This window comes from Serinus canaria, chromosome 2, assembly GCF_022539315.1.
Source record: "Serinus canaria isolate serCan28SL12 chromosome 2, serCan2020, whole genome shotgun sequence".
NCBI lineage: Eukaryota > Metazoa > Chordata > Aves > Passeriformes > Fringillidae > Serinus > Serinus canaria.
The window spans coordinates 127,548,017-127,575,137 of NC_066315.1; the positions used below are offsets into that span (position 1 = coordinate 127,548,017).

General features: G+C 38.2%; 1 protein-coding gene across 3 annotated transcripts in view; it reads right to left on the reverse strand.

Annotated features, from left to right (window-relative positions):
* TRIQK (triple QxxK/R motif containing) overlaps positions 1 to 27,121 on the reverse strand; it is a 60,782-nt gene that overhangs the window by 13,457 nt on the left and 20,204 nt on the right. For all 3 annotated transcript variants that reach the window (XM_050971859.1, XM_050971858.1, XM_050971857.1), the window contains one exon: positions 1,708 to 1,793. In XM_050971859.1, coding sequence (XP_050827816.1) covers positions 1,708 to 1,793 — 86 coding nt within the window. The remainder of the gene's footprint in view (positions 1 to 1,707; positions 1,794 to 27,121) is intronic.

Sequence of the window (27,121 nt, forward strand, 5' to 3'; positions counted from 1 at the left end):
TGCCACCTTTTTTCAGCAATTTGGAAGCAAAATAAATTACTGTGATCTATTTGGAGACGATCCATATTTTTTTTAAAGTCCAGAAACACAAAAAAATATTACAGCCAGAGGAAAATATTTTAAAGTTTTTTTGGTTTTTTTTTTTTTAAGGCAGAGGCAGAATTGTAAACCTGAGACATCACACAGTGCAACTAGCAGAACCTCAGAAACACATCCACTCAGGACCTGGAGAGCACATGTGCACCTTGATGGCAAAAGTCCTTTATTCACTAATACTCAATTCTTCATTACTTATATAATTACACACATGCTTTCCCATTCCCCCTCATTTTTAGGAAAGAATTACTCAAGAAAATAAGGAAATGAAACAGGTTTTGAAGGACTAAATCTCATACTCTTCTCACTTGTGAAAGACATGCAAAAACGTGTTCATTTTAAAAGAATTAGGCTGTACACTAAGCCTCCGAGTAGAACATCACTTTTAAAAGGTCACACCATTGAAAGAAAAATGAAAAGAAAAAGGAAAATTTGATAAGAAAGGAAGGAAAAGGAACTCAAAAGGTTAATAATTTATCCTTTAAACAAAAAAGGCAATCTACTTTTTCTCATTAAAACCTGACACACAGCACTAACTGAGGAGATTATGTTGTGAAAACATACTGCATCACACGGTAATGCTTGATCGAGATCAGCAATCAGGAGCAAAAAGAAAGCACTGTTTCGTGATTATAATAGCAAATTCTGGAAGACAACCAAATACATCATCTGGCAGCCTAACAGCTGTTACAGCTTGGTAGTAATACCTTGGCATTTGCTATAAGCTATAACTTGAAAAAATTGATTTCTCATCTGCCAGAAACAAGAAAATGTTCTCCTTTTAACATTTCTGAAGTTTCTTTTACTAGAATACCGAAATAATAGATCTACTTTTTTATTTTCCTCAGGTTTTACTCTTGCTGTTAAGTTAATAGTGTATCAGTTAGATTAAAAAAAAATAAATCTGAGGAAAAAATACTGGATGCAACATAAATAATGTGTGTTAGACAGATCACGTTTTGATGACACACCAGGTAGTAGATAACAGAGAATATTTCTAATTGTCCTCCTTGCTCATATTCACAGCTGTGATCTAAAGTAATTGTTATACTTCATACCTGCCTGAAAAGGGAACATTTTCAAAATAAAGTTCAGTACCTTTCCATATGCTTTCCTTTGCTATTAGTTAAGCCTTCTTTTTCCAAGTCAGAAGCACTACACAGGGATGCAGACTGAGACAATAATGCTGAGAATTAACAATACTTAACAAACCCAGTCTTTAAATTACTAATGGTATAGGATGAGAAGAGGAACATGAGAAATGTTTACTGTAATTTGTCTAGCTACATGAAATAGTTAAAGAAATTGTTCTGTGTGTAGACAGGCTCCCTAAAACCATCAATTTTCTAAGCACACAGTGCTTTAAACCTTAAAGTAAGCATGCATCATAACAAGGACATAGACTATGTAAAATCTTTCAGCACTTCAAATATTCAAGTCATTTTAGGGTTAAGTAAAAGCAGTTAATCATAAATATTTTAGATTATAGCATTCTACTTAGATTTTGAGGTGTCATAAACAATATCTCTCAGAAATCAATATTCACACAGTACATCTATGGGGAAAAGAAACAAACACAAAGGTGGTTTGAGCTATCAAAGAAGTCTCTACCTTTACGCCTAGTGCAGTTTTCTTGGCCTCTGCTTTTAATCTTGTAGCTCTTAACATAGGCCTGGTTTTCTTATAATCTTGTTTCCCTAGAGTAAAAAAGCATATTCAATGAAAACAACATAAAAACAATACAAAGAATATGAGCATTTATTTCAGTTGAAAAGTCAGATTCAACATATTAAAAACATCCCACAGTCCAGCATTTTAACAACAGCTACTCTGTCACACAGGGATTCAATCTGTGGAACAACCATGCTTAACACAGACAGTGACAGAAACAAGATCTGACAAACCAGTGTAGAACCTGTTACTCCAGAGTGACATCAAAATAGATCTATGGATAGATATCCACTAGTACAATGTTTAATAAATTGCTCCATAGGAATCAGTCAGCAAATAAGTTGATTAAAGGTAGATTATGCTTTTCCCTCTCACTGAAATCAAAACAAAAATTTTCATTAGAATTTTTCTTGCTTAGTCATCTCTAATGCACATATAAATGTGCAAGACGAGACATTCTGGTGAATGTAAAGGTTTTTAATTCTGAACTGGGACATTATTTGCAGGTATCAGAACTCAAGAGACATGGAGACCAGCCTAAGTAAATGCTAATAAAATCATTGCTTGACACCATCTGCTTGTAGAAACATTACACAAAATCTTCTAGGTTAACTTTCTACAAGTTCCAGGGACCATCTCTTTCAGCCACAAAGACTGTAGCCCAGGGCTTGATAACACTGAGTCCGTATGAACTGAGTTCAGAGGAGGACACGTAAGCATTCAGAAATGGCAGAAATGGTAAAAATCATTTATATCAACTTAATAACGAAGCATCAAACACCTGACATCTCTCAGGGATATTTCTGCTGTCTGAAAGGCCTCTTAGTGTTGTATTATGAACTATTAATTATAGCTTCTTTAAATTAACAGAGGTCGAGGTACAGATACAGTCACAAAAGGAGAAGAAAAAGAAGAATCTGTGAAGAAACTGCTCAGAGGGATACAGCCTCAGTACAACTGCTTTGGCTTTTTTTAAAAAGTTTGTTTTTTAAAAAATATCTTTTTTTTTTTTCTTTATGCCTAATTCCAAAGCTAAACTATAATGCTTAAAGCAGAGCATTTGGCCTTTATCAAATCACTAAGTTTACCTATTTGTACATTAACTTTCATTACTGTTACAGTAAAACAGTTTAACCTTTCTTTTAAAACTTTGTCCAGTGGTTTGTATGCAAAAATCCCATTTATCCAAGCAGATGTGATTTTACATTCATAATCAATAATACAAACTTCTCATTTTATGGCTACCTTGAAAACTGGGATATTATTGTGTAGTGATGAAATTCTGAAATGTGACTGTCTCTTTCCAGTAATACACTGGATTCATGGAAACCTACTTCTGACTTTGTCTGCTCCTTGTATTACCCTGCTTATACTCAACACAGAGATTGTGTAGCATAATGTAGATGCTGAACTTGCATTACAAATTTGCTTTAATCATATAATCTCTCCTCAGTCCTATGGATTATTTATTGGGAAGGTCTCCATACTATTCTTTGGTCAGATATTATTCATGAAAGACTTGAAATAAAAATACTCAATAACAAATGGAAAAATAACTGAAACCATATGTATTAGGAATAAAAAAAAAAGCAGTATATAGCCAAGGAAACTCAGAAGACAAGAGTGAAGAAAGGATGACAGAAAGATGATTTATGTCAGAGGCTCCAACATATTCATCCAGTCAATACATCTTACTAGCAGGACAGGACCACTGCAGCATTATTTTTCAGAAGTCAGTAATATCTGATAATAGGATGCATCAGGAGTACAGTAATTTTTTAGAACAGCTGAAGAAAGACTTGCGGAAACCACAAAAATGGCTAAGTCATGAGATGACATCAGCCAGAGACAGAATGTGTTTCTTCTCCCTGAAGTCCCACACTCATACTTATGCCATGAAATAGTTAAACGATCTTTCAGAATTTCCATTACAAATGGCAGGAGTTTATTACTCATAAAAATACACTCCAGGCTGAAATTTGGCATAGACACACCCCAGCCCTGAATTTTTTGGTTTGTTTGTTGGGAGCCAACTATCGTAAGTGATGCAGCTGTTCTTACTTACTTGTGAACAAACTATAGAAATGTATCAATCTGAAATGTTTTAAGCATGAAAAATATCTTCATTTAGAACTATATAAATGACAAACACTAACTTCAATCTCAGTTCTCTTAATTCAGGCTTGCTGCTTTTCCATCAGGGGTAAATGAAACAAGACAGTCAGAAATCTCCCTTCCAGTGATGCAACAGCATGAGATAATGAAAATTTGAAAGCCTGGTAAGGTTCCTTAGGACTGGGGCACAAGTCAGCTGGTAAAACCCACCTCCCTTTCCTCCCATTGCCCATTCTCCCTCCTATTCTCCACAGCTCAAGTGTGAAGATGACATGAGCAGGGGCAAATATTGCATAGAGACCTATCTGTGAAATATATGGATGGGCAGAACCATGTTTATTCATCCAAATGAGAAAGTTTACCGGTGCTCTTTCCCTTGGTTTCTGGCACCCTGCTACTCTTTATTCCAGTATCAGGGCTACAGCTAAGACTGTGCTCTACTTGCCTAGAGAACACTTCCAGATTTATATTAAGTCTGACATGAACAACTAACCCTCCAATAACAACCAGGCTATTTCAGTGATGACTCTAGAACTGGTAGTTCTCCAAATCCATGCACCTGCCATTAATTTACCACTCTCCTTGCTAAATGTAATAGCCAAAAGGAAAAAAATACAGTAGGGAAACAGTCTGAGTCCACCAGTGCAAAAGTTTAAAAAGGGCATCTGTGGACTTCTTTGTAATGAAAACCAGATTCAGGAATCATACTAAAAGACTCTTAAAACATGTGAACTTTCTGAGGCCTTAGGAAAGACATCTGCACTACAGGACTACAAAGAACAATGAAATGCAAAGCTCCTGTCACGTGAATATTGATCATTACCACCTGGAAAACAAGCAGAAAAAAGTAATACAGGCTCCCTACAGCCTCCCTTCTTTTGGGCTTGCAATTTCAACCAGTTGGGATAAGTATATTCACATTCTCAATGTCTTCTAGTTTTATCTCACTTATCCTGCAAGCTGTCTTGTACATTTATCTGTCAAAGCCATCAGTTTAAGCTATTTCTTCTTCTCAGGAAGTGATCATCAAAGCCAGTTGAGACAGACTCATCAGACAATGCCCCATTTGTCTGTTTTATCCAAAGCCTATCTGAGACACCAAGTTTTCCTGATGGAATATATGAAGGCAAGAAGAAGCCAAAAAGATACCACTGGAAGATTTCCAGAACAAATCTTACTTTTCCTATTAAACATAATCCTTACCTCTTTAACTAGTCATTATTGTAATCAATTTGTCATCTCTTCTCTCAAACTCTAAACTCTAGTGCCAGCTTCCCTAAACTTTTTTTACAACTACTGCTGTTTAATTGTTTATTTTTAAACAAATGCACTACTTCGTTCCTTTTCAGGTCCTTCACTTCCTTTCTATTTTTAAGACCAAAGACTTAAAGTACTCCATTATAAGGCAACTATTTTTACTGACTGCAGCTCTCTGCTTGTCCTGCTTCCTGACAGTGCCTCCAAAGATCATCCACCTTCCCATCCAGTGCTTGAAGTAGCCTTTGGCTGTCAGAAACTCTACAGAGCTCCCCCTCCTCCCTTCCTTCCATCCTTCTTTTCCACTCCTTTGGTGGCAAAGTGACCCCAGTAGCACCTGAACTGAGCTGTGCCATGTTTACAGTTCCTGCTTGGAAAACTTTCCTGGGATAGAAATGAAGACTTTTTTATTAGCTGTAGGATTAGAAGATAAGGAAGTTTTTTAGCTACTAAAACAACTATATTGTGAAAAATGACAAGGGATGCCTCCTTCAGAGTATATATTAGAGATGCATACAATATGCAAAGTGAGTTTGTTTCTCTTCTCTTGTGTTGTAACTAGGAATAAAAATCTATGCATTTTACAACATTTTTTTTTTCATTTAATTCTGCTTACCAGGGAAATTAAGACCCCATAATATATTACAATCAGAGATGACCTGATGTTGTATATTCAGTATTTTTTTAATTAAAACCCTCCAATGACATGACGATAAACGCAAAAAAACAAATTAATATAATAATATGCATAAGTTAGGCAAGTTCATTTAAGTTCTGGATTATTTTTTTTTTTTTAGTCTACAGAATTACTGTGACACTGCCAGGTAGTATGCACACCACTGTACCTCTGCATACACACCAAGCTCCTTTATGCCTGCCACCGAGAATGCAGGATGTTGAGCACTGTATTACAGAAAACTGACTCCATTTAGGATTGTGTTTAAAGATGCTGCTGTTTAAGACACAAACTGAAAAAAATCTACAGAATAACTTCACAAAAAAAAAAAACCCAAACACTTGTATTTCCAATTTCTAGATATTTACTCTTTCATTCTAACAATAGCTCATTACTGGAATTGAATAACAGACTAAAGACTGCCTCTCTGCTTTTCAATTCATCAGGCTTAAGCAGAAACAGGACTGCATCTTTGGCCTTTGTTGATGCTGCTGTCCAAGCTTATTATCATATGAATATCTAGTTATTGTTTTATAAATGTTCACATTTCAGGAGCTCCCTGCTTTCTTTTCTCTCAGCAGACTTTACAATATCCACCTTCATTATCATCATGTGGCAGCATTGCTCTTTGCCTGCATTTGCTACTTTAAAAATTAATGCACTGCTATTTTCTGAATACTGTACTGCGTAAGCTGCTTATGAGTACATTATGCTATCAAGCAAGCACATGCAGAAAAGCTTCCTAAACTGTTATTCTTTCAATGAAAATACAGCTGGTTCTGCTTCAAAGGCACTTCTTTTCACCTGCAAATGGACTTGCTTCTACACTTATTCCTCAATTCATTGTCTTTTATTTGTGTCTGCAAATCTTTAATTACCTTTAATTAGAAAGAAGTAAATTCAGTGCTTTAATCTTGCAAATACATTCAATCATAATTCTGTCTGGGATGAATACCAAGTTCTATTCACTGACTGATCTTTATAACAAAGGTATATAAATTTATTGTCCGTTTATATAGACCACATCAATTAAGCCACAATGGAAAACCAAATAGATAAGAGTCAAAATATTTGAAATGAGAAATGTGCAATCTAAATTTAATTACTCAGACAAATAATTTGAAGATGAGTTATTTACAGCATGCCAAAAAACCTGACAGATAGTTAAATTTTTTAATCATGCTACAGATTTAAAATTCCTTCCAACACTTTCAGTATAATTTGTAACAACCAACAAACTGCTGTCCTGAATCTTTCTGTGCTGGTATTATAGTCACACTCAAAACATTAGTAAGATGTTTTCCATACATTAGCAATCCATTTCATATGTTAAAGTACTGCTTAAGGATCAATAAAACTACATCTAGAGGGTAAATTTTAGTTACCAGTAGCAGTTTAACTGAAGTACCTTACTGTAACTGATACTGAAAACCATACTAAAATACATACATATCTAATTAGAAACTAGAGACAGATTGTGGCAAGATTTACTGACAAACTGCAAGTGTGAAATCACACACCTAGTTAAGCTGAAATCAATTGGTTTATTGTGATTATTGACATGAATTAGTGAAGGTTCCAGGAACCCTCCACAAAACCCTGCAGAACAAACAGAAGAAAATGGACTTCTGCTCTTTTTAGGGTTCCCACAGTCTGACTTCAAGCATCCCATCCTTTTACCTGCAGTAACAAGGGTAAGGGAGAATTAGATCTCATTAGCATGACAAAGGCCCAGGATGGAGGAAGGTTCAGTCATGGCATCTTCCACAAACTCCCTATGTGCCAGACACAGAAGATCACACCCATTACACCTGAGTTCAGTTTTAGGTGATTGCTAGTTTAGGTCTCTCTTTAGTCCCCATAAAGAGGTTTCTCCAAAGAGTGAGTGACAGCAGCCTAGCACAACCTAAAGAGCTCCCTGGTGCTGCCTGTTTTACTGTCCAGAACAACTAGAGATGTTCAGAACCCAAGTCAGGTGGGTTGGCTCCAACTCTATGGTTTAGCAGAATAAATATGAACCAAGAAATAGCTCAAAGGGATAAATGGAGAAGAAGAACCAGTTCCTACATGACTTTATCTTGATTCAAGACATTTACAGACACAGCCAAATTACCTTTGAAGTAATTATCTTGAGTATCATTAGTACCATAGACAGAAAATCACAGAGCCACGAAGGGACTGTGAATTGCATTGAAACCCACAGCCTGATTTCCATTACTGCCCAGCTATAAGGTGCTGGTTCCCAAGCCAGTTAGCAATGCCTGTGCTACAGAGCCACTGCACTCTGTACAGTGTAATTAGCACACTGCCTCTTCAGAATTGCTCCCGGGGACCAGCTATGGTCCTGCTTTAAGCTACAGCCTCAGGGGACAGGTTAGAAGACATTCCTGGGGGTCATATGACCCATCCCTCCAGAGCCAGTTTTTAAACTGCATTCAACCTGAAAGTCAGCTTCAATGAGTCTGACAGCAAATCTAGCTGAGCTTATCCAGCTGAGTTTTTAGTATTTCCAAAGGTAGAGATTTCACAACCTCCCTGAGAAACTCTTCCCAACATTTGGGCATCTCTCTAGTAAAAATATTTTTCACCTACCTACCAAGAATATTCATATTCTAACTTACCTTTTGTTCTACCATTGTTCACCTTTGAGAAAAGCTAGGCTTCACCCTGCCTGTAGCCTCCTATTAAGTATTTGTAGACAGCCATAACACCTCAGCTGAACTTTCTCTTCTTAAAGTTGTAAAGCTCTCTCAGCCTCTTCTTGTACATCCTGTGCTCCAGATGGACATCCTGACCTTCACTGGACTCACTCTAGTATGTCCATGTCCTCCTTGTTTTCTTCTGCATGTGCATGGCCCTTGCCTTTTTCAACTATCAGGGAAACACTTCTGTGGAATCAGCTAAAGGGCTGACAGCTGAGAGAGAATTTAGCCATAAAATCACATTGCCTGAGGTACCTTAATGCTACCAGTGCAATGGAACTAAAGTGCACCAAAGGAATTCAGTAGGGTCTGCAAACAGCAAGTCAATGGACTAAAAGGTTCAAATCAGTTTGCACTACCACCAATTCCCTAACTTTAGAATAGTTTTTAGTTTGTTTTTTAGTAGGATTAAAGGCAAGCATTTATTTTCTTACATGCCCTGGGATATAAGAAAAACTGAGTATGAGCTCAAAACTGATCTCTATCATCTCATACACAGCAGTGCAACTTTTCTTTAAGTGCCTTTCTAAATGCCAACAAGTTAGGTGTCTGGCATGGGGAAAGAAGTGTTTTCTAAAGTGCTTTGTAACACCATCTAAATACCTACACACCTGCCTCCTAAAGTGCATGAAAAAGTATTTAATTCTATGATCTTTGAGAGATTTTAATCCAGTCATTGTACACTCACTGAATAATAGAATTTATTTAACCCAGTGTAACTCTGAGGAACTCTACTCTCACAGAACATATCTTCAACATGCCTGCTTCATTCTGAAAATAACTATTTATTTAGAATGTTGAGGAACCTCAGAACAACAAGATTCCATGGGAATTTCAAGCCTAACTTCAGTAAAAATGAGTCTGCAAACCACACAGCAGTTTTATAGCCTCTGTCTGAGAATTGGTAACACAGCCCTAGCTCACATCTATGGAAACAAGATCAAACTCTCAAGTATTTATTATTGTGTTTTGTGTTATAGATAAATTCAATGGCCATTCTTTTCCTGAGAAGCAGAAGTGAGATTTTATTTTTTTTAATTGCTGTGATTCTAAAGGGAGTTTTTGGAGTCTTAGGTTAACAGAAAGATTTTTATATGTCTTAAACCTACACAAGAGTGTGTCTGTACTCAGAAAAGGCATGAAAACCCCCCACAGCCTCTCTATTTTATTCAGGTTTAATGGCAGCTCAAATCACTGACCATTTTTCAATCTTGAGAGATGGAACAGCTTGACACTAATAATACATTTGCAAAGGACACATCATCATTTAACACAACATTAAGTGCTCAGGGACAACTTTTTACCGTAGACACAATGTGCTCTGAGCTCAGGGTTGACATTTAATGCTACAAAGATAATCCAACCAGTCATTCATGAGGGGTAAATTAATTTTCAAGCAACTATATTTCAGCTTTAAGCCAACAAGAAGGACGCATTAAAATGAATAACTTCATTTTATGCTGCATGCAAGATTTAAAAACCCCAAAATATAATGCATTCTTAAGTACATCAAAATATACCCATTTAATTATTGCTATCTTTCCCTGATTCCAAACCAGAAGTCTGGTAATATTTGCTAAATATAATATTCTGACTGGAAGCAGAAAATCCCTCAAATTTTCTATAATTGCCATGAAAAGCAGAGTTTCATTTAAAAATGGTTCACATTTAAAATTTGTATTAGCCACACTTTGATTGTAACAAGTAATTAAGAACATATTTAAATTAGCACTTTTTCTGATACTTAAGGAATATTTTAAAAATCTATATAAATATTTAAGAAAATAAATTCAGGAAACAAATTATTAATAATGTGCAGAACAACAAATAAAAACAACAAATCAGCTAATAATCAGGGAATTTGTTTTCAATACAAATTGAAAACAAATTAGAATATACTCAATTAACTGTAAGACTACAATGAAAGATCTGAAGAACAGCACTAAAAATATTGATGCTTACTACCACAATTTGATAGGCAGTCCTTTTTAATGCCTTTCAGTGCTAAACTATCTGTTGCAAAAATGTGCTTAGGTCCAACATGTGCATACCTACAGCCATTAAACAGTACTGGCTCCATGTAAAAGGAGCCTCCACACACAGGATGGCAGCTCTTCAATTAGCCTTTCCAACTATCTTGTTAACATTTCCTACTCAGACAGACAACTATGAAAACTTTAAATACCTTTCATAAAAAAAATAATTAACACTATTAATTTGAAAGAGATCACTGGGTGGGTATTTAGCTTCTTTCTTCTCCACCTACATAATATATACAGACTTTGTACATGTTGTTTTGAGTACATTTGTACAACTTTGCTATGGAACAACTGCTTGCAGTTACACTTTCATATAAACAACCACATTTTAGTATAAATTCTGAAAATGATAAAAGCAAACCAAAACTACTACTGCAGAGACTATTTACAAGAGCACATAATAACAGGCCAAGAGAGAATGGCCCCAAAATTAAAAGAGAGTAGGTTTAGATTAGAAATTAGAAAAAAAATTTCTCTGTTGTGAGGGTGGTGAGGCTGAAAAAGGTTGCCCAGAGAAGTTGTGGATACCCCATCCCGGGAAGTTTCTAAGGTCAGGCTGGAGAGACCACTGAGTAACCTCATCTGGTGAGATATAGCTCTGCCCATAGCAGGGGATGGAACAAGATGAGGCCCCTTCCAACACAAACCCTTCTATGATTCTGTGAAGTATCCACTATCAATGCAATTAAAAGCCACATTTTTATCAAACATTTGATGAGATGATTTTGGGGGACCAGAAACTATTGTACTATTTCTTTGATGATAAGAGGTGTGAAAAAGGCAGCATAAGGTGTGGTAAGAGAGACATGCAGAATACAAGGAGTCTTTCTGCCTCTGATTCAGGCTGCACCCAGCTGCAATTGGGCTTACACTGATTTTATTAATGGCTGGCTGCAAACAGAGGAAATGTGATATACCCCCCTGCCAAAAACAGATACCAATAAGAATCAGGAAACAGATCTTATTGGTATCTTTTATGTACATACTTTTCTTACATGTTCAGTCTGCCTCTGACTCTACTCACTGTTATCAAGTCTTTCTCCAAGATAATTGCATAAGCATTTCTTACACTTACTCAGTTTGTAGGTTGAAGATTTATGCCACAGTTAAGAAACCTGCCATTCCTCAGTTGAATTTTATTCTATTTTTCCAAGCCATTTCCCTGATTTCTCAAATTTAGTTTGAATTTGCCTCTCCTACTGGTATAATTCGCAGACTAAATTCATCATCCCACTGCCAATTAAAATACTGGGTCCAGGCCACTCTGGATCCACTAGTAACTACTGACAGCAGCTTTCATATCAGTTTGGTACCCATCTTGCAGTAGCTTAATATTCATATATCTCTAGTTTGTGTACCAAAATACATTGACAAGGTCAAGGTAAATGGCACCTCTTCCTCTTCCCCATCAATGCTAATTTTGTTACTCTATCAGAGAAGAAAATTGAACTGGTTTGACAAAACACATTGGCTGTTGCTGATCTCCCTGTTGGACTGTGGATCCTTACAAGAAACTGTCCCTATCTTGAAGAGCTTACTGTGAAGGATGAGGAAGCTGCAATCAATAATTTATGAATATTATATGTTCCATCTATCTGCTTGTTACTGTGATGTTGGCTTTATACTTACCAGAGGTTAGCTCAAATAAACACTGGCCTGTGCTTAGGCAGGAAGGTAGGAAAATACTACTAACAGTTCTCTATTGACAGCACTCAAAGACAAAAAAAGGAAAATACAGAGACTGAAAACCAGGTCATCCTATACAGTTGCCCACAATCAAGCATACCCATGTAACAGATGTTCCACAAAATATCTTCTCTGCTCTTCTTATCTCTGCAACTACAGAGCCAGAAATTTCTACCATTGTCTTATATTAATTATTGTCTTTTGACCTTGAACAGAACAGGAGGAACTAAAATCATGAAATCAATTAAGGAGAAGTCACATACTCATTGGGTTATGTTTTTAGGAAAAAAACCAAAACAACTTGTATATGATTCTAGCACCAGGATCAAAAGGATCCTGGCCAATAGGATGCCACCTTCCTTCATTCCTCACTGAAGAAAATCTGTTCAGCAACCGGAGCCCATCTGAACTGTCAAAAAATTCTTCTAGACCACATCTCTGGCATTTAGCAAGACCAAATCAACCACTGCCTGAAAAATTTCTTCAATAACAGTAATTTTAAACTTCTTCCTAATTACTCTGGTGTGTATTGTGCTACTGCCAGACAACACTACTAAGTCATTCCAAAAATGGTTGCTGAATAAGCACCGTATCACCAGTACTGTAGCAACACTATGAAACCTTCTGGATAAAGAGTCACTGGTGCTTCAGGAGAGGAGACTGTCTCTCTGCTGTAGTTGACATCACACTACCTGACATGTCCAACCTTACTGGGTGACTGGGGCCAGTTCCTGGGGCATGACACAGGGACTGTGTCATGTGGGACTGTGGCACCACAGCAACCTGGAGTCATCCCTTCTCCCATGTCTGATGCCTCTCCAAAAGCACCCTCCAAGGAGACACAGACATTCCCAACACTACCTCACTAACCTTTCTGCTGTGGGGCTTTGCTTAAAGAAGGGGTGGTGACAACCAGGAAGGGAATGACACAATCTGTCACCCACACCTTCTTTTTCCCAGTAGGAACAGAGAGGCCTTGGAGATGGCACGGAAAACCTGAGCAACTCAGGAACAGATGAGGCCACATGAAATAGAATAGAGGAGTTTTGCCATAAATACCACACCACATCTGTTTCTATCAGCTTCAGTTTTCTATTCTCACACACAATGGGATGGCACTATTTGAACAGTATTAAAGCATGTATCTGATTTTATGAGAAACAAAGAAAGCCTTGCAGTAAACAGAGATTAACAAAGTCACATGATGAACCATGGATGGAGCACCAGAGACAGTACAGCTCAGGAGAAGCTAGGGCCACTTCTCCATAATACCTGCTCTGTTGGGCAGAAATCCCTTTAAACGTTAACCTGAGACTCTACTGCCAAGTTTACATTAATTCACCACTGGTCACAATTTGCTAAAGAAAATCTTCCCAGGTCTGAACCAAACAAAGCCTTGACTGGAGCTAGAACTTGCAGGGAACAGACTAAATTTATGGATTTAGTACAAGGGATAGGATTCATGTTGTTCACCTAGGAGCAGAAGACCTGCAAGAGCTGAGGGGGAAATCCTATGAATAATCACAACCATGCTAGGAAAGTGAAAGTAGGAAAACATCTGAGTCAGGAGACCTGCAAGAAGTCAGGCACCGTAAAAATGGCAAAACTGTGATCCTGAATACCTTAACTTCTGATCCAGTGACTTACCCAGTGGATAATGCTTTTCTCAGAATTGAAAATAAACAGAATGCTCTGTGCCAAGATGGAGAGATTCATTTCTTACTAGTAAGTCATATCATTCTGGACCAGCTGTATACAACAAAGCCGTCCCAAAATACGAGGTGTAATTTATTAATTCTGCCTAAGGAAAAGGTTTCCAGTAATGCTGAGAGCATCTGCATTGAAGTTCTCCCTTCAATGAAGCACATTGCAAAGGATGCTTCGTCAGACCTACATATCACTGTCACTGCAGAAGTCAATGCACTGACAGTCGTAGCAGAGGTGGATGTCACAGGATACTGTGAAAGTGATTATGTAAGATAGAAAAGCAGATTTTTGGAGTCTCACTCCAGCAATGCAGAAATGAGAAGCTTTTAATGGAATTAGCCAAGAAGGGAACATCTCTTGTACACATCACAGTTATCCCTTGGGATCCTAAAATTACTTGTGAGGAATAATCTCTACAACTCACTCATAATTTTAGCATGCCTAAGAACTACATATCTTCAGTTCTCCCATAATTTAAACTTCTTTCCTTCAACAGAAACACCACCTGACAGGTCTTAACTAAAAGTGAATGACAGCAATAGCAGCTTACTTGAAAGTGTAAAGGAAATGCATATTTATGAGCACCCAGAATAATGGTTTATGAACCTGAGAGCTAAAGGTGTATCAATGTCTTGAAGGCATATTAGGAGAGAGAATTTTACCTTCAAGAGCCAAACTAGGCTTCTGTCAGTGATGAGATGGGGGTTGAGATATCAGGATAGAGGAGTCTGGCTAACTTTTAAATTTAATTTTTCAGACCTTCAGCTCTATCCTTTTCTGAAGGCCACAGAAAAGGAACTACACATGTGTGTATAGTTAAACAATGGCATCTTACTCCTAACTTCAGGACTGGACTTACTGCCTGACAGGTGAATGTCTGGAATCCTTCACAAATACTGCAGCCTAAAATACACAGTGAAGAATAGCTAGGCTTTACTTGAAACCTTCTCTTTAGAAATACAATTTTGTCAAGTAACTTATGTGTTTCATTTTTTCCAATAACTGACATCAGAGTGATGGTAATGATTTTATCTGAGACCTTTTGATTTTATTTTACCATTTGCATTAGGATCACTGCTCTGTTGATATTTTAATGAATAAAATCAGTTGGTTTCAGTAATAGCCTTACTTTGAACATCACTATATTATAAATTATTTAAATAGTGAAAGACATGTATTAGGGCAATCTATTCAAAGAATCAAAGTTTGCTCCCAGTATAATTTTTTTCCAAATCTTTATTCCACAGGATGATCTTTTAAGTATGATGTGTCTTGTAGGAAACATACAAAAGATGGAAAGACTGTTTAGGAAAATTTCTACCACCTGGAAAACTATTTGATTAGATCAGATAAGGCATGGAGCTGTCTTCTATTCCTGAATCTTTCACAAAATTACTGTATGACCTTGGGAAATCTCTTTTCCTTGCAAGACTTCGGTACTCATCAAAAACTCTTGAGATCCAAGTCTAATGGTATAATAGAAGTAAAAAAACACTCATGAATGTTATCTATTGGAGATGATTCTCTGATGGCCTATATTAATTTATTTTAAAGATTTTAAAATTAAATTTACAAATATAATGAGAAATAATTAAACAAGTACCTGAAAAAGTAACTGAATCTGCTACTGACCCTTAAATTCAATTTCTTATTCATTAAAAATGTGTGTTAAATATTTATAAATCCATGGACAAAGCAATTGCAGTTTCTGGAATTAAAAGCATACAAAATTAAACAGAATTAAACAGATCACTAACTTTTAGCTATGCTTTGTTCCTCACAATCTGTATGTGGACATTGCTCTGATCACAAAGGTCCTATGTGCCAACCCCTGCATTCCCCTGATGAAGTCCCTCTATCTAGAGTCACCTAATGTGGTCTAGCATGTGACACAAGACACAGAACATCAGCCATGCACCATTAGGTGGCCAGTGATTTGGTCTTACTTCAACTCCTGAGTGAGAGTCCTGATGCAAACCATCAGCACAGAGGAACGCCCAACTTCCAGGTGGGCTCCCAGCACACAGGACAGACACTGATCTGAGCAGATGAGAGTCTATCTGTAAACTCTCTGAATGGTCCTCTATTGACATTTCTCGATCTGGCTGATGCTGTTCTTTAAACACACCAGAAAGGACACTTTCATTATACACAACATGCAGAGTGAAAAGTAGTCAATACATTTCTTTTTCAAAGCAATTTTTCAGTTCCTTGCAACCTAGAGGTTTGTCTCGCATTTGGAATGAAACGTTTCTCTGAATGTCTCATTTTGCAGAGAGATAGGTAGATACAAGAACACAGAACAACAAAACAAGCCACACACCCTCCCTATGGGCTGTTTTTCAACAGCTCCATTCTTCAGAAGAAAAGAGACACAACCTCACCTTCAGTAACAACACAGTCCTTGTGACAGACATGTTTTTCCTAGAGCCAAAAAAAAGCCACTGAATCTCATTATGTCAGTTCTAAGAATTTATCAAAGGGTTTTTGCAAATGCAGAATAGACAACACTAAATTATTAAAACAGTTTTACTACAACATTTGAGCTCAAACACTGCTCAAATGGCAGCCCTAGTTGACACATTAGTGTGACGTGTTAGTGACCAACAGTCCCCAGACCTACATGTGTCTTCATAACTTTCCACTCCAGGTGTTTACTCTGCCATAACCCAGTCTAGCCAATATATCAACCTATTCCAAGATTTACCCAGAACAGAGCTCTTCCAATGTCCTCCACACTGGTGTACACTTCCAAGATATGAGCAATTCTGTGGGGAAGATTCCAGTAACTGCTGCGCACCTGCATGAATTTCTTTCAAATTGTGATAAACTAAGTTAAAATAATACTTGGCAAATTACTGGCTTTGCATATGCTGTGTAATAAACAGGTGGAGAAAGAAAACTCCACCTAAAGAAAGCACCTCAGTCAGTGATATATGCAGTGGAGACAGAACATATTACCGGTGCTCTCATGCCACCACCTTTGGTGCCTGCTGTAAACTGTTTGAAAACCTTCCTTTTTATTTACTAAATAAAATATGTTCCTAGGTTCCTTGTCAACCTACAGGCACTCTGCATTTTTCTTTTCTGTCACTGCCAGGAGATGAGCTAACTGCTAGAAATATGTGGTATGAGGTCCTTTTAGTATCCCACTGAGATTTTTTGATGACAAAATGCCTGTGTCACATCCTGCCATTGGGACATGCTGCAACAGCAAGGACCAATGGGTAACATAGGAAAGTCCTGTCTAAGATGTACAGCTAGGGATCCTCTGATAAACTGCACACTGTATTTACTACTAGAATGTTAGGTACTTCACCTCTGTAATACAAAGAACAAAAAGTGCAGAAACACCAAACATACACTCAGAAATTTATTAAAAAGTCCCCAAAACAAACAGCAAAAAATGATGCTGTGGAAATATTGCGATAGCTTCACCATAACCTCTGTGTTGGGAGCAATCTCTCTCCTTTCAGCATGAATTTAATGTTCTCTCCAAAAAAAAAAAAAAAAAAAAAAGAAAAAGAAGGAAAAAAGGAAAAACCAGTGAGACTCAAGATTATGTTGTCAGCTCTCCTGGAATCTTGATTTCGGTAAAAATATTCAGTATTAATTTTTCCACAAGTAAAACTTCAGTTAGAAAGTCATGGAAATCCCTCCAAATGCATTCTCTTGCTATAAATATCTATGAAAGCTGCTCCACTTCACAGTGAAACTTTGTCCATATGGAACATATGACTAGGAAGGACTTGGTGAACTACTGAAATCCAGTGCTTTGCTAGAGAAGGCACATGTATCATGCTGTTTTTTTAAAAACTGATAATAGAAAATGATCAGCTGGAAAACAAGTTAGAGCTTTCAGTTTGGGGTTTTCTGGGGGGGGGGAATTTGGTTGGTTTGTTTTATTTCACTTTTTTCTTTAGCCTACTAATAGGACATTACCCGAGAAGCTCAATCTCCTATTGGTAAGAAAACTGCCTTCTGTTTCCTGTTATGTTTCTTTATGAACAATTTATACAATTATGGACTGTGTCTTCCCCATGTGTTTACTTGGGAAGTTCCAAAAGAACCATATTTGTCTTAATTCGTGTTCAGCTGTGCTAAACAAGGCTCTTCTTGGTCTTCCCTAGTAGTTCTTTCAGGATTTTTTTCACTTCTAATTCATCTTTCTTAAACACAGATGAGCAAAACAGAACTCAGTACTTCAAACTCACTGTCCCCAGTACCCTATTTAATGGCTTTAATATTTTTTATTACTTAAAATACATACAAGGATAAAGTACACTTTTCTCATGGCTGTGGGTAATCACTAGGAGCAAGGAAACCTTTCCACTAAGATTTCCAGCCAATGAATTGATATCACTAGTTGTCAGCTAGCTGGTCTTCAGCATCCACAGTTCTTGGATACCACTTTGGCCATAAACAACAAATGGTGAAGAAACATGATTAGCTCTTCCAGCACCAAAATGTTATACATTTTATCTTCACACTTAAGGATTGGATTTTGCTCCCAGTTACAAGGATACGCATCTGAAATAACTGCTAAATTAAGTAGTGTGATACCTGTCCCCAATTTCCACCATGAGAAAATCCAACCTTCCTACTCATGGTCTCTTGACTGTAGGAAGTGTTTCTCTGAAGACTAAAAATTACCTGAACGGTAGCTGAATAAAGCAAAAAGAATTTAACACGAAACTATACTTTTAATTCCTCTTTTTTCATCTGTGACAGAAATAAGATGAGGAAGACAACCCTCTGTGGGATACAATTTTTCTGCTTTTGTAAGAGCCAAAATGTTTTATTCTCCCTCTCCGAGGAATACATGAAAGCATTTCCCTCTTTGTCCTTTTCACAATGATTACTCATTAGAATCTGATAATTTTCTCTACACAAATATGAGTTCTTCCATTAAACCATTTGGATAGAAGCTCTTTCATGGAGTATATATGCTACAAGATCTGTGGTTTTCCAAGCTGCCTATCAAGACACACAGAGCCTCCTGTATCACAGACATGAGTCTTTCTTGTAACTCTACCAATCTTTTCCATCTGGTATTGTACTTAACAGGTGGATTTTCTGAGACACTTCACACTATGAAGTATGTTAAGGATTGTACCTTCAGTTCTATTTGATTTGCAATTTATTCAATGTTTCTCTCTGTGCACTCTAGTTTGCACAGTCCTCATCTATTCCAGAAAAGAGAGAGGACAGCAAAAGTATTTCTTCAGAGACAGCCCTAGTAGTTGGGGTTTGCCATTTCACTCCACTTCTTTCCACTGTTCAGTAGGCAAAACACCACTGCACTACACCTGAATGTTGTGGAAAAGGCTGTGCCAAAAGCAGGACTGCATTCAGGTTTTGTTATGCCTTCCACACGTGGGAAAGGCAACATCATTGCTCACTGAAGACAGTGTAAAATACCTCTAAAAATACATGGATTTAAACTACTGTAGTTATTATTCATAAAGTAAAACAGCCCATAGGCTTGATCTGACCTACAGAGGCCACTGGATTGAGATCCAAACTGATTCTGAGAAACTGAGGGAAACTAACACAGGGCATGAATCCTTCTTACACTTCCTAATCTGTTCAGTCTGCATGTTATATGGAATAACAACTCTTCCTAAACTCAGCTGACATGTGGCTTGGCTTTGCAAAGTGTTCAACAGCAACGTGGCTTATGGCACTTGCTGGTCTGAGTTTTGCCACACCAGCTCCAGCAGTGTGCTGTCCTGGCTTTGATGTGTATTGGTTGGTGCAAGCAGCCAGATGATGAAGCAGACCACGGAATCCACTCAACTCACAAACTGCTCAACACATGCTCTATTTCAAGCTGGATCAAAATGGCATACAAAGAGCTCTGCCATCCCAGAGGATGGTAGACTATACACTGTGACATGGTGGCAGGAACCAGGAGAGAGAGGCAGGCATTGTTAAAGGTCACTTTGTAATGTCCCCTCTGAATATCAGGTTGCACATGCACCAATAATACATACACAGGAACTGGAATTAAAGGGTATGCTCATTCCAGTTGTTACAACAGTCTCTGACACATGTGCCCACTGTGCCCACTCTCTCCCAAGTAATTCCTACACACGGCTTAAGATGGAACTGAAAACTGCCTGGAGCAATTTTCTATAAGCAGTGTGCAAGCAGCCACTCTTAGGGATAAAAGAGTTTAACAGTACCATCAGGGTTATTCGACCTCTGTGCCAGAAAGCAGTACAATTCTTGCTTAACCTAAAAGTGCAGACATGAATCATCAGCCCAAACTCTCACCATTCACCTGTTAGAACAGAAGCCTGTAGAGATTATTCTTACAGATCTCCACTCAGTGCCTGCAAAAGGCCCCATTAACATTCTCCTTTAACTTAAAACTTCTCCCTGCTCTTCAGTTCACAGTGACTGCAGGTCCCTCAGGCCAGGTCTAAACTGACAGCTCAGACTTGTTCTCCCTGGTAAGGTGCAAGCAGGAGATGCATTGCCACAGTACACAGCATCACGGCCAGGTTAATTAGTGCTGATAAGAGACAGGTCAAGTCAAGGACTGGGCTCAAGAGGCCCAAAGCTGAAGGGTTTAATGAACAGTGTGAGCTCAGACTTACTCAGAACAGCTTCAGTAAATCTGGGCCTCATACCAGTAACCTTGAGCTGAAGGGACTATGTCTAATGCTGAGACACTGTTTCACTCCATATGCTAGTTCATTATCCGGCTCCTCTCTGTTTTGACTGCCAACAAATAATGATGTTTTTCAACACTTCTCCACTAGGAACTGAATGCACAAACATCGCATCATAAATGCCACCCAACATCTGCCAGGCAGTTACCATCTTCCCATGACTATCACCTAGGCTGAACCTGAGCAAGTGATTTACTGACAATCTGTGTCACATCCTCTTACCTATCACACCCTAGATCATCCACATACCAATGCTTATGAATGGCCCACAGGTATTTGGTTAAAATATCACAAGAAATTATTTCTAACAAAAAAACCCAAAAAACCTCCCCATGTATTCTAAAATTATTGTTACTTAGTTAATGTAAAATCAAATATTGCAACTGAGGATATCAGTTTTGGTACAAATCTACAGCACAAATGCAAATATGCTGATAATGATAAGATATTCACAGAAAACAAATGAACAAAAAGCCAGGCTTTTCCACTTTGCCTATCTAACAGGCGGTCAAAATTCCTGAAAATACTATTGTTTATGAGTTATTCTGGAACAGTAACAGAAGCTTAGCTGAGCAAAATTCCCTCAGCTGGTCCCATAGTGAATAGGGTATCTATGCAACCGAGATAATGACAAGGACCAGATTTCAAGTAAAGTATTTCTAAAATTAAGCAACAGATTAGTGACTTGCCTTATATTATCTGCAAATTTATTAAGTGAAACCAGAGTGCTCAATCAGGGGAAATTATTTGTTTTCCCACATTCCACTTATTGTAGAGCTCTTCGTTTACAGTGCTCTTCTGTACTGATTCAACACACTACACAAATGAAATATCTCAAAATAACTTTGAATGTGTGAATACTTTCAATAGTGCTTATTTTAATCAGCCTTAACCATCAAATAAAAGCTAGTCACATGATGTTTGAGATTTCTGTAACTGTAATTCAAATCAAGCAAATGCCTTTTCTTATTTTCTTTCTAGCAGTTTGAGCTTCCTAAAACCATTCTCCTTCTGCCCTGTAAGTTCTTTTCTTATCCAACACTTTAGGTCTGCAAGCAATATGTAGGGCTGAGCAGACAATCCCATAAATAGTTCAAGACCTTGAAAAGCACAATGTAGCCAGTTCCTAATTTTCTTCCAAAATAAGGCATAACACAAGCAAAGGCTTCCACTGAAAAGAAAAATATTTTTAATACAATCCAGTTACTGAAATCCATGACAACACGCAATTAATGGACTGCATGATAGCAATCACTAATGTGCTTCATTACATTCAATTTATTACAGAAGCCAGATGACTATTCTGTGGTCATGCTTTTCCTGAACATGGACATCTAACACATTCTTTCAAGGCCATAAATAGGTGCAATACCTGATGAACTATGTAATGCACATGGTCACATCCTGAAGCATGAAATACAAAAATCCCTTCAGTTAAACTTCTTGACTTGATCCAAGGTGACTCGTATGTCTTTCTTCTTAGACCACTGCCCCTGCAATGCTTGTCAGATTCTTTGCTGCCTTCATTCCTGCTACCCCAGACAGGGGAGGAGCAGCAGAGACCACCACTCTCCATGGTAGGACAATGGCTGGACAAAACTTAACTGCACCGAAAAAACCCAGAGTAACTTCTCATAGCATTGTAGCTAAAGAAATGCAGTTACAACTGTGAATTATGTTCACCTTACATATCTATCAAGCACATCCTGAAAGATGCATCTGTGTTGAGCATTTCTTTCTCATGCTCGTTCCAATGCTTTGTTATGATGAAATGAGAGGAAATCCAATTTGTAGTTCACTACCCAACTCTCCTTGCATTTATATTAATGCAACAGCACCTACAAATATAAGCACATGCACTACACACAGAGAATGTGTATATATGAACACTGTACACACGGAAAAACTATGTCTGAGATTTTTCAGAAATGGGTGCCTAAAATTAAATTCACATATTCACACTAAGATGAGAGTACTTTGAAGTCCAGCTTTCACACATGAGCTAAGATTTTCAAAGCCTGGTGAAAGAGTTTCTAAAAATGTTAAACTGCTCTGCTCCTGAATGTAATATATACATGCTTATATGTGTCTATAGTGAAAATGTTATGTATTTTGCAAAGGATTATAAGAGTTTTTTCTTGGTTGACTTTGACTACAGAAATGAATTCACTGAAGAATTGAATGAAGGTGAGAGTAAGTACAAACACAAATATGTAACATTGCAACAGCCCTGTAGACACCGCATACCTTACAGGAATTGCAAGAGCTTGAAGTAACACCATGCTGAAAGCCAGTTCAGCAACTGGAAACATGTCAAATTTCACTCTCATTTACACCTATACCAACTTGTAGCAACTCCACTGAGTGAAATAGTGATATTGTTGATGTGATTAAAATAAGAGCAGGCTATGAACCTCCATCTGTATAAGAGTACTAAACAAGTGTAGTATGAACACATAGCAAAAGTAGTATAATCAAACAAGCTCAAAGAAACTTTGCTGCAGAGAAGGGATGGGAGCCAAGGGTTTAGATACACAACCCTTTTCCTTAGCTTCTCTTCAAGTGTGTGAACACATTTCCACAGTTCTCTGGATCTGCAGCCACCCCTCCCACTCTTGCTCAGACTGAGTCTATGTCTGCCCAACAAATGAAAACTAAATAATATCCTCACATATGTAAGTAACATATCCAGATCTACCATCACCTTCTATGCTCTCAGCCAAGGCAATAAAACACAGCTCTGCAGCTTTGGACTTATGAAATATGTGATCACAAGCTGCATGTGCTTAAAATTCACCATCAGTCTTCACAGAACATATTTAAAAACACCCCAATCATCACAAAATGTGGATTAAATTAGTATAGCCAGACTAGGCTTTGCTTCACAGCAGTGTTTTCCTCAGCTGCTCCTGCTTCAGTTTCCAGAAAGTGATTCCACTGGCATAAAATTAAAATCAAAACAGCACTAACTGACCAAAGGATGTAGTTCATTTTTTGTAACACCAAATTCATTCTTCATAAAACTTCCTCTCAAAAAAAAGGAACTGCACATGGTACCAGTGGCCTATCACTGTGAAGTACGAAACTCAAATTCCAAAACTTGCCAACAGTCACACATAATAGCAAAAGGAATGCTTTTTTATCTACTTCTCTTTATTATGTGCTTAGTAATAGATTTTTATTAAAAAATTCAAGACAGCAAATGAAATGTTCCATATGCAAAAAAAAAGGTACATCAGAATTATTTTTGGGTTTTTTTTTCAATATAAAAAAAACAGTAGGAGAAGAGTTTCTGAGTAGTCAGTATTTGTTTCCCCTCCTTTCCTTTCCCACAGTAAATAGGCAACTGACATTGAAAAAAGGGAAAAAAATATGACTAGTTAAAAAAATTGACTGGAGAATTTTTATTCCATTGACATCTGTCCTGCTACATCTTTGCTTATGGCAGAGGAGAGCAATCTTAATGATGTAGATGTTGCCTTCTGGTTCCATGCCTTTTCTTAACAGACAAAAGATAGAGGAATTGCTGTTTTGTGAGAAACGGGGAAATTTTGAAATTTTCAGTACAAATTCAGTCTGAACATTTTTTGCTGTTGCTATTATTTCAGAAATTATATGTAAAATTTTTATTCTGATAATAAGCATTTCCTGATCAAAAAAATCCCCACATTTCATGTCACAGAATGCATCATATTTCAAATAAAAGTATCAAAATGTATCAATTTCCCTCTTTTTAAGCTGAAAAGAAAGGCTAATAGTGGCCAGGTTTTTTTGAGTATGCAATAGCACTACTCAGGACAAGGAAGACAGAGGCACACTAAGTTCATAAAACCACAGAGAAGATAAACAGTAAAAGAAAACAGGAAAGGTGAGGTGGTAAGAGTAAAGACAACTCATTAGCAGTAAGGTAGGCAGAAATGGTAATCTGCCACAAGAAGGGCTTCTCTCTGGAGACAAGACAACAGGTCCATCCTCCAACTGGTAGCTGGAGGTGGGAACCCCAGAGATGTTGGGGCTGCCACTAGCCTACCCAAGCTTTTCTCCATCTCAGGGCTACAGTGACAACACAGCCTCAGCCCTGGGATGAGGCACCTTTCTTCTGGACAAGTCACTGGTCACACCATGGACATACACCACAGCATACATCACAGCTGAGACCTTCACAATACACAGAGTATCACCATGCAGTGTCAGAAGGCTTTAAACTTCTGCACATACAGAGTAACATCACGTCACTTCAGAAGGCTTCAAGCCTCTGCCCTTCTTGTTCTTTAGCCCCACCTTTCATACTTTCACCTTACCTGCATTGTACCTGTGTGCCTTCTGCTCCCTTTGGTGATTGGTCAGTGCACCTGGGCACTCCATGTCTCTTTGCTTTCAATGCTGTTCACCTGCTTTTCACAGCTGCAGGCCCCTGGGGATGAGGCTGGCTGCAGCCCCACTCCCAAATACCACAAACTGTGTGCCTACATACCTAAAAAGCCCAGCTTTACCCACAAAGCTTTATCTGTTAGTTCAGGTGCGCACTGCTCTCTCTACTGCTGCGCTGCCACAGCAGGACTCAGGACTCCTACCCAGTCCCCTTCCCTGCCCCATGACTCCCCATGTGTGATGCCAACAAGCACCACCTCCACCACCAAGTCACCACGCTCACTCTACCAAAGTGAGTAGCTTTGTGCTTTCCAAAACAAAAAGAGAACATATTTTCATTCATAACTTTTACTCCTTCCCAGGGGATGTGAGGAGCCTTATTTGCTCCAAAGAACCCCCGGGCTATGCCTGTATAAGCTCCAGCTCCTAAAAGATCAAGCTGGCAAGTCAGGAGATGTCGAACTGACAATAGGCAGACCTTTGAGTCTACAAATTGAAGGTTGAATGATTGGCAAACAACCTCTCCTCATGAAAAATTATGCTACAGCAACACAATAGTAATGGGAGCCAAAAGTATGTCTATTCCTGATTTGTAGACCAGGTTTTAGTTATGCTATAATCCTCTCAGTATGCCTGCTTAGAATCCCACAATCACACAAGTCATGAACACTACCCACAAATCCTGCAGCTTCCATGCCGAGCAAGCGACACACCAGATGAAGAGGGATGGAAAATATACATGTGGAATTGTTCTGGGAACTTAAAGCACACATAACAGTAAACAAAGCAAATATGGTACAAAACCTGTTGCTATTTTCACAGCATTTGTGGAGCAAAGCTGCATAAATGCAGAAGGATGCATACTGCCTCACACCTTTCCTCAGATTCCAGCAAATTAAGCACAGCAGCACAAACAGCAGCAGGGAGAAGAAAACGCTCTGCAGAAGAGCTTCCCTGTTTGCTGCTGCACTACAGGTACATATTTGGGTATGTGAGTGAGAGATGAGCAAGAAGTGTTAAAATTTTTTTTCCTCATGGTTTCTTCTACAGCCTTGGCTGCTCATGGAGATTTGAACAGGGAGAGATCCCTTGGTGCCATCCCCCCTCCTCCAGGCACAGCTAGAGCCAGTTTGGAAAGGTTGCTGGGGTTGTCCCCTGTCCACTTGGGGCTAGGCTTCACAAAGCCATTGCCAGTTGGGTCTGAAATAAGTAAAAGACTGTCTCTGCTCCCCACTGAGAAGGCAGTGCCACTGTCAGATACTGGAGCACTAGCTTAAGTGGCACTACAGACAAATTTTGGCTGGTGTCAGGAGAGATGGCTGAAAGCCAGCTGACAGGGAAGAACAGTATCAATCTCTGTGCTGGGGGAATCCTCTGAAAATGCTACTGAAGCAAACAGCAACTGAGAGCAGCACAGAGGCAAACAAGACACGAGTGATCCTGTTCTCACGGAGAAGAGAAAAAGGCAAACGGCTGAACTGAAGTAATCAACATGAACTTGAACCATGGCACAGGGCAAACATGTGGCACGCCGTATGGAAACTCAGAACAAAACAGAAAGCTTGGAACAAAATGAAATTAAAAATCTGCTTCTATTTCAAATTACTCCACTAAACATCTAACTGAAAATTGTGTTGGAAGTTGATATGACTTTGTGACATGTTGTTCCTTGAAGGCTGCCATTTTCCATCAAAAAAAAGGTACGAATAACGTTTCAGTCTGATTACCTTCTATCCAGCAAGGCTAGAAAACATTAAGTTGTAAGCTAAAAATTAACATCACACCATTAGTCAGCAGGAGATAGCTGTTCAGCCAGCATCCATCATAATGCTTTCAACAATCCATAGATACCAAATGCCTGGAAAAGAAGACCAGTAATCACTCCAAGCATGGATTTTGAGCTTTAAATGCATTTGATGATTTTTTTTTTTTTTAAAGACAGGCCCTGTGCAGCCTCACTTTGCTTACTGTTTCTAGACATAATCTACCTTAGAAAGAGTGACCAAATGTCCATCTCCAAAACAACTGAGCCTGGAGCATTAGGGCACTCTGTGTTCTGAGGGATCATCTGTTGAACAGCTTCACACTGAAACATCCCTGCAACAGTACCTAAGGGTCAAA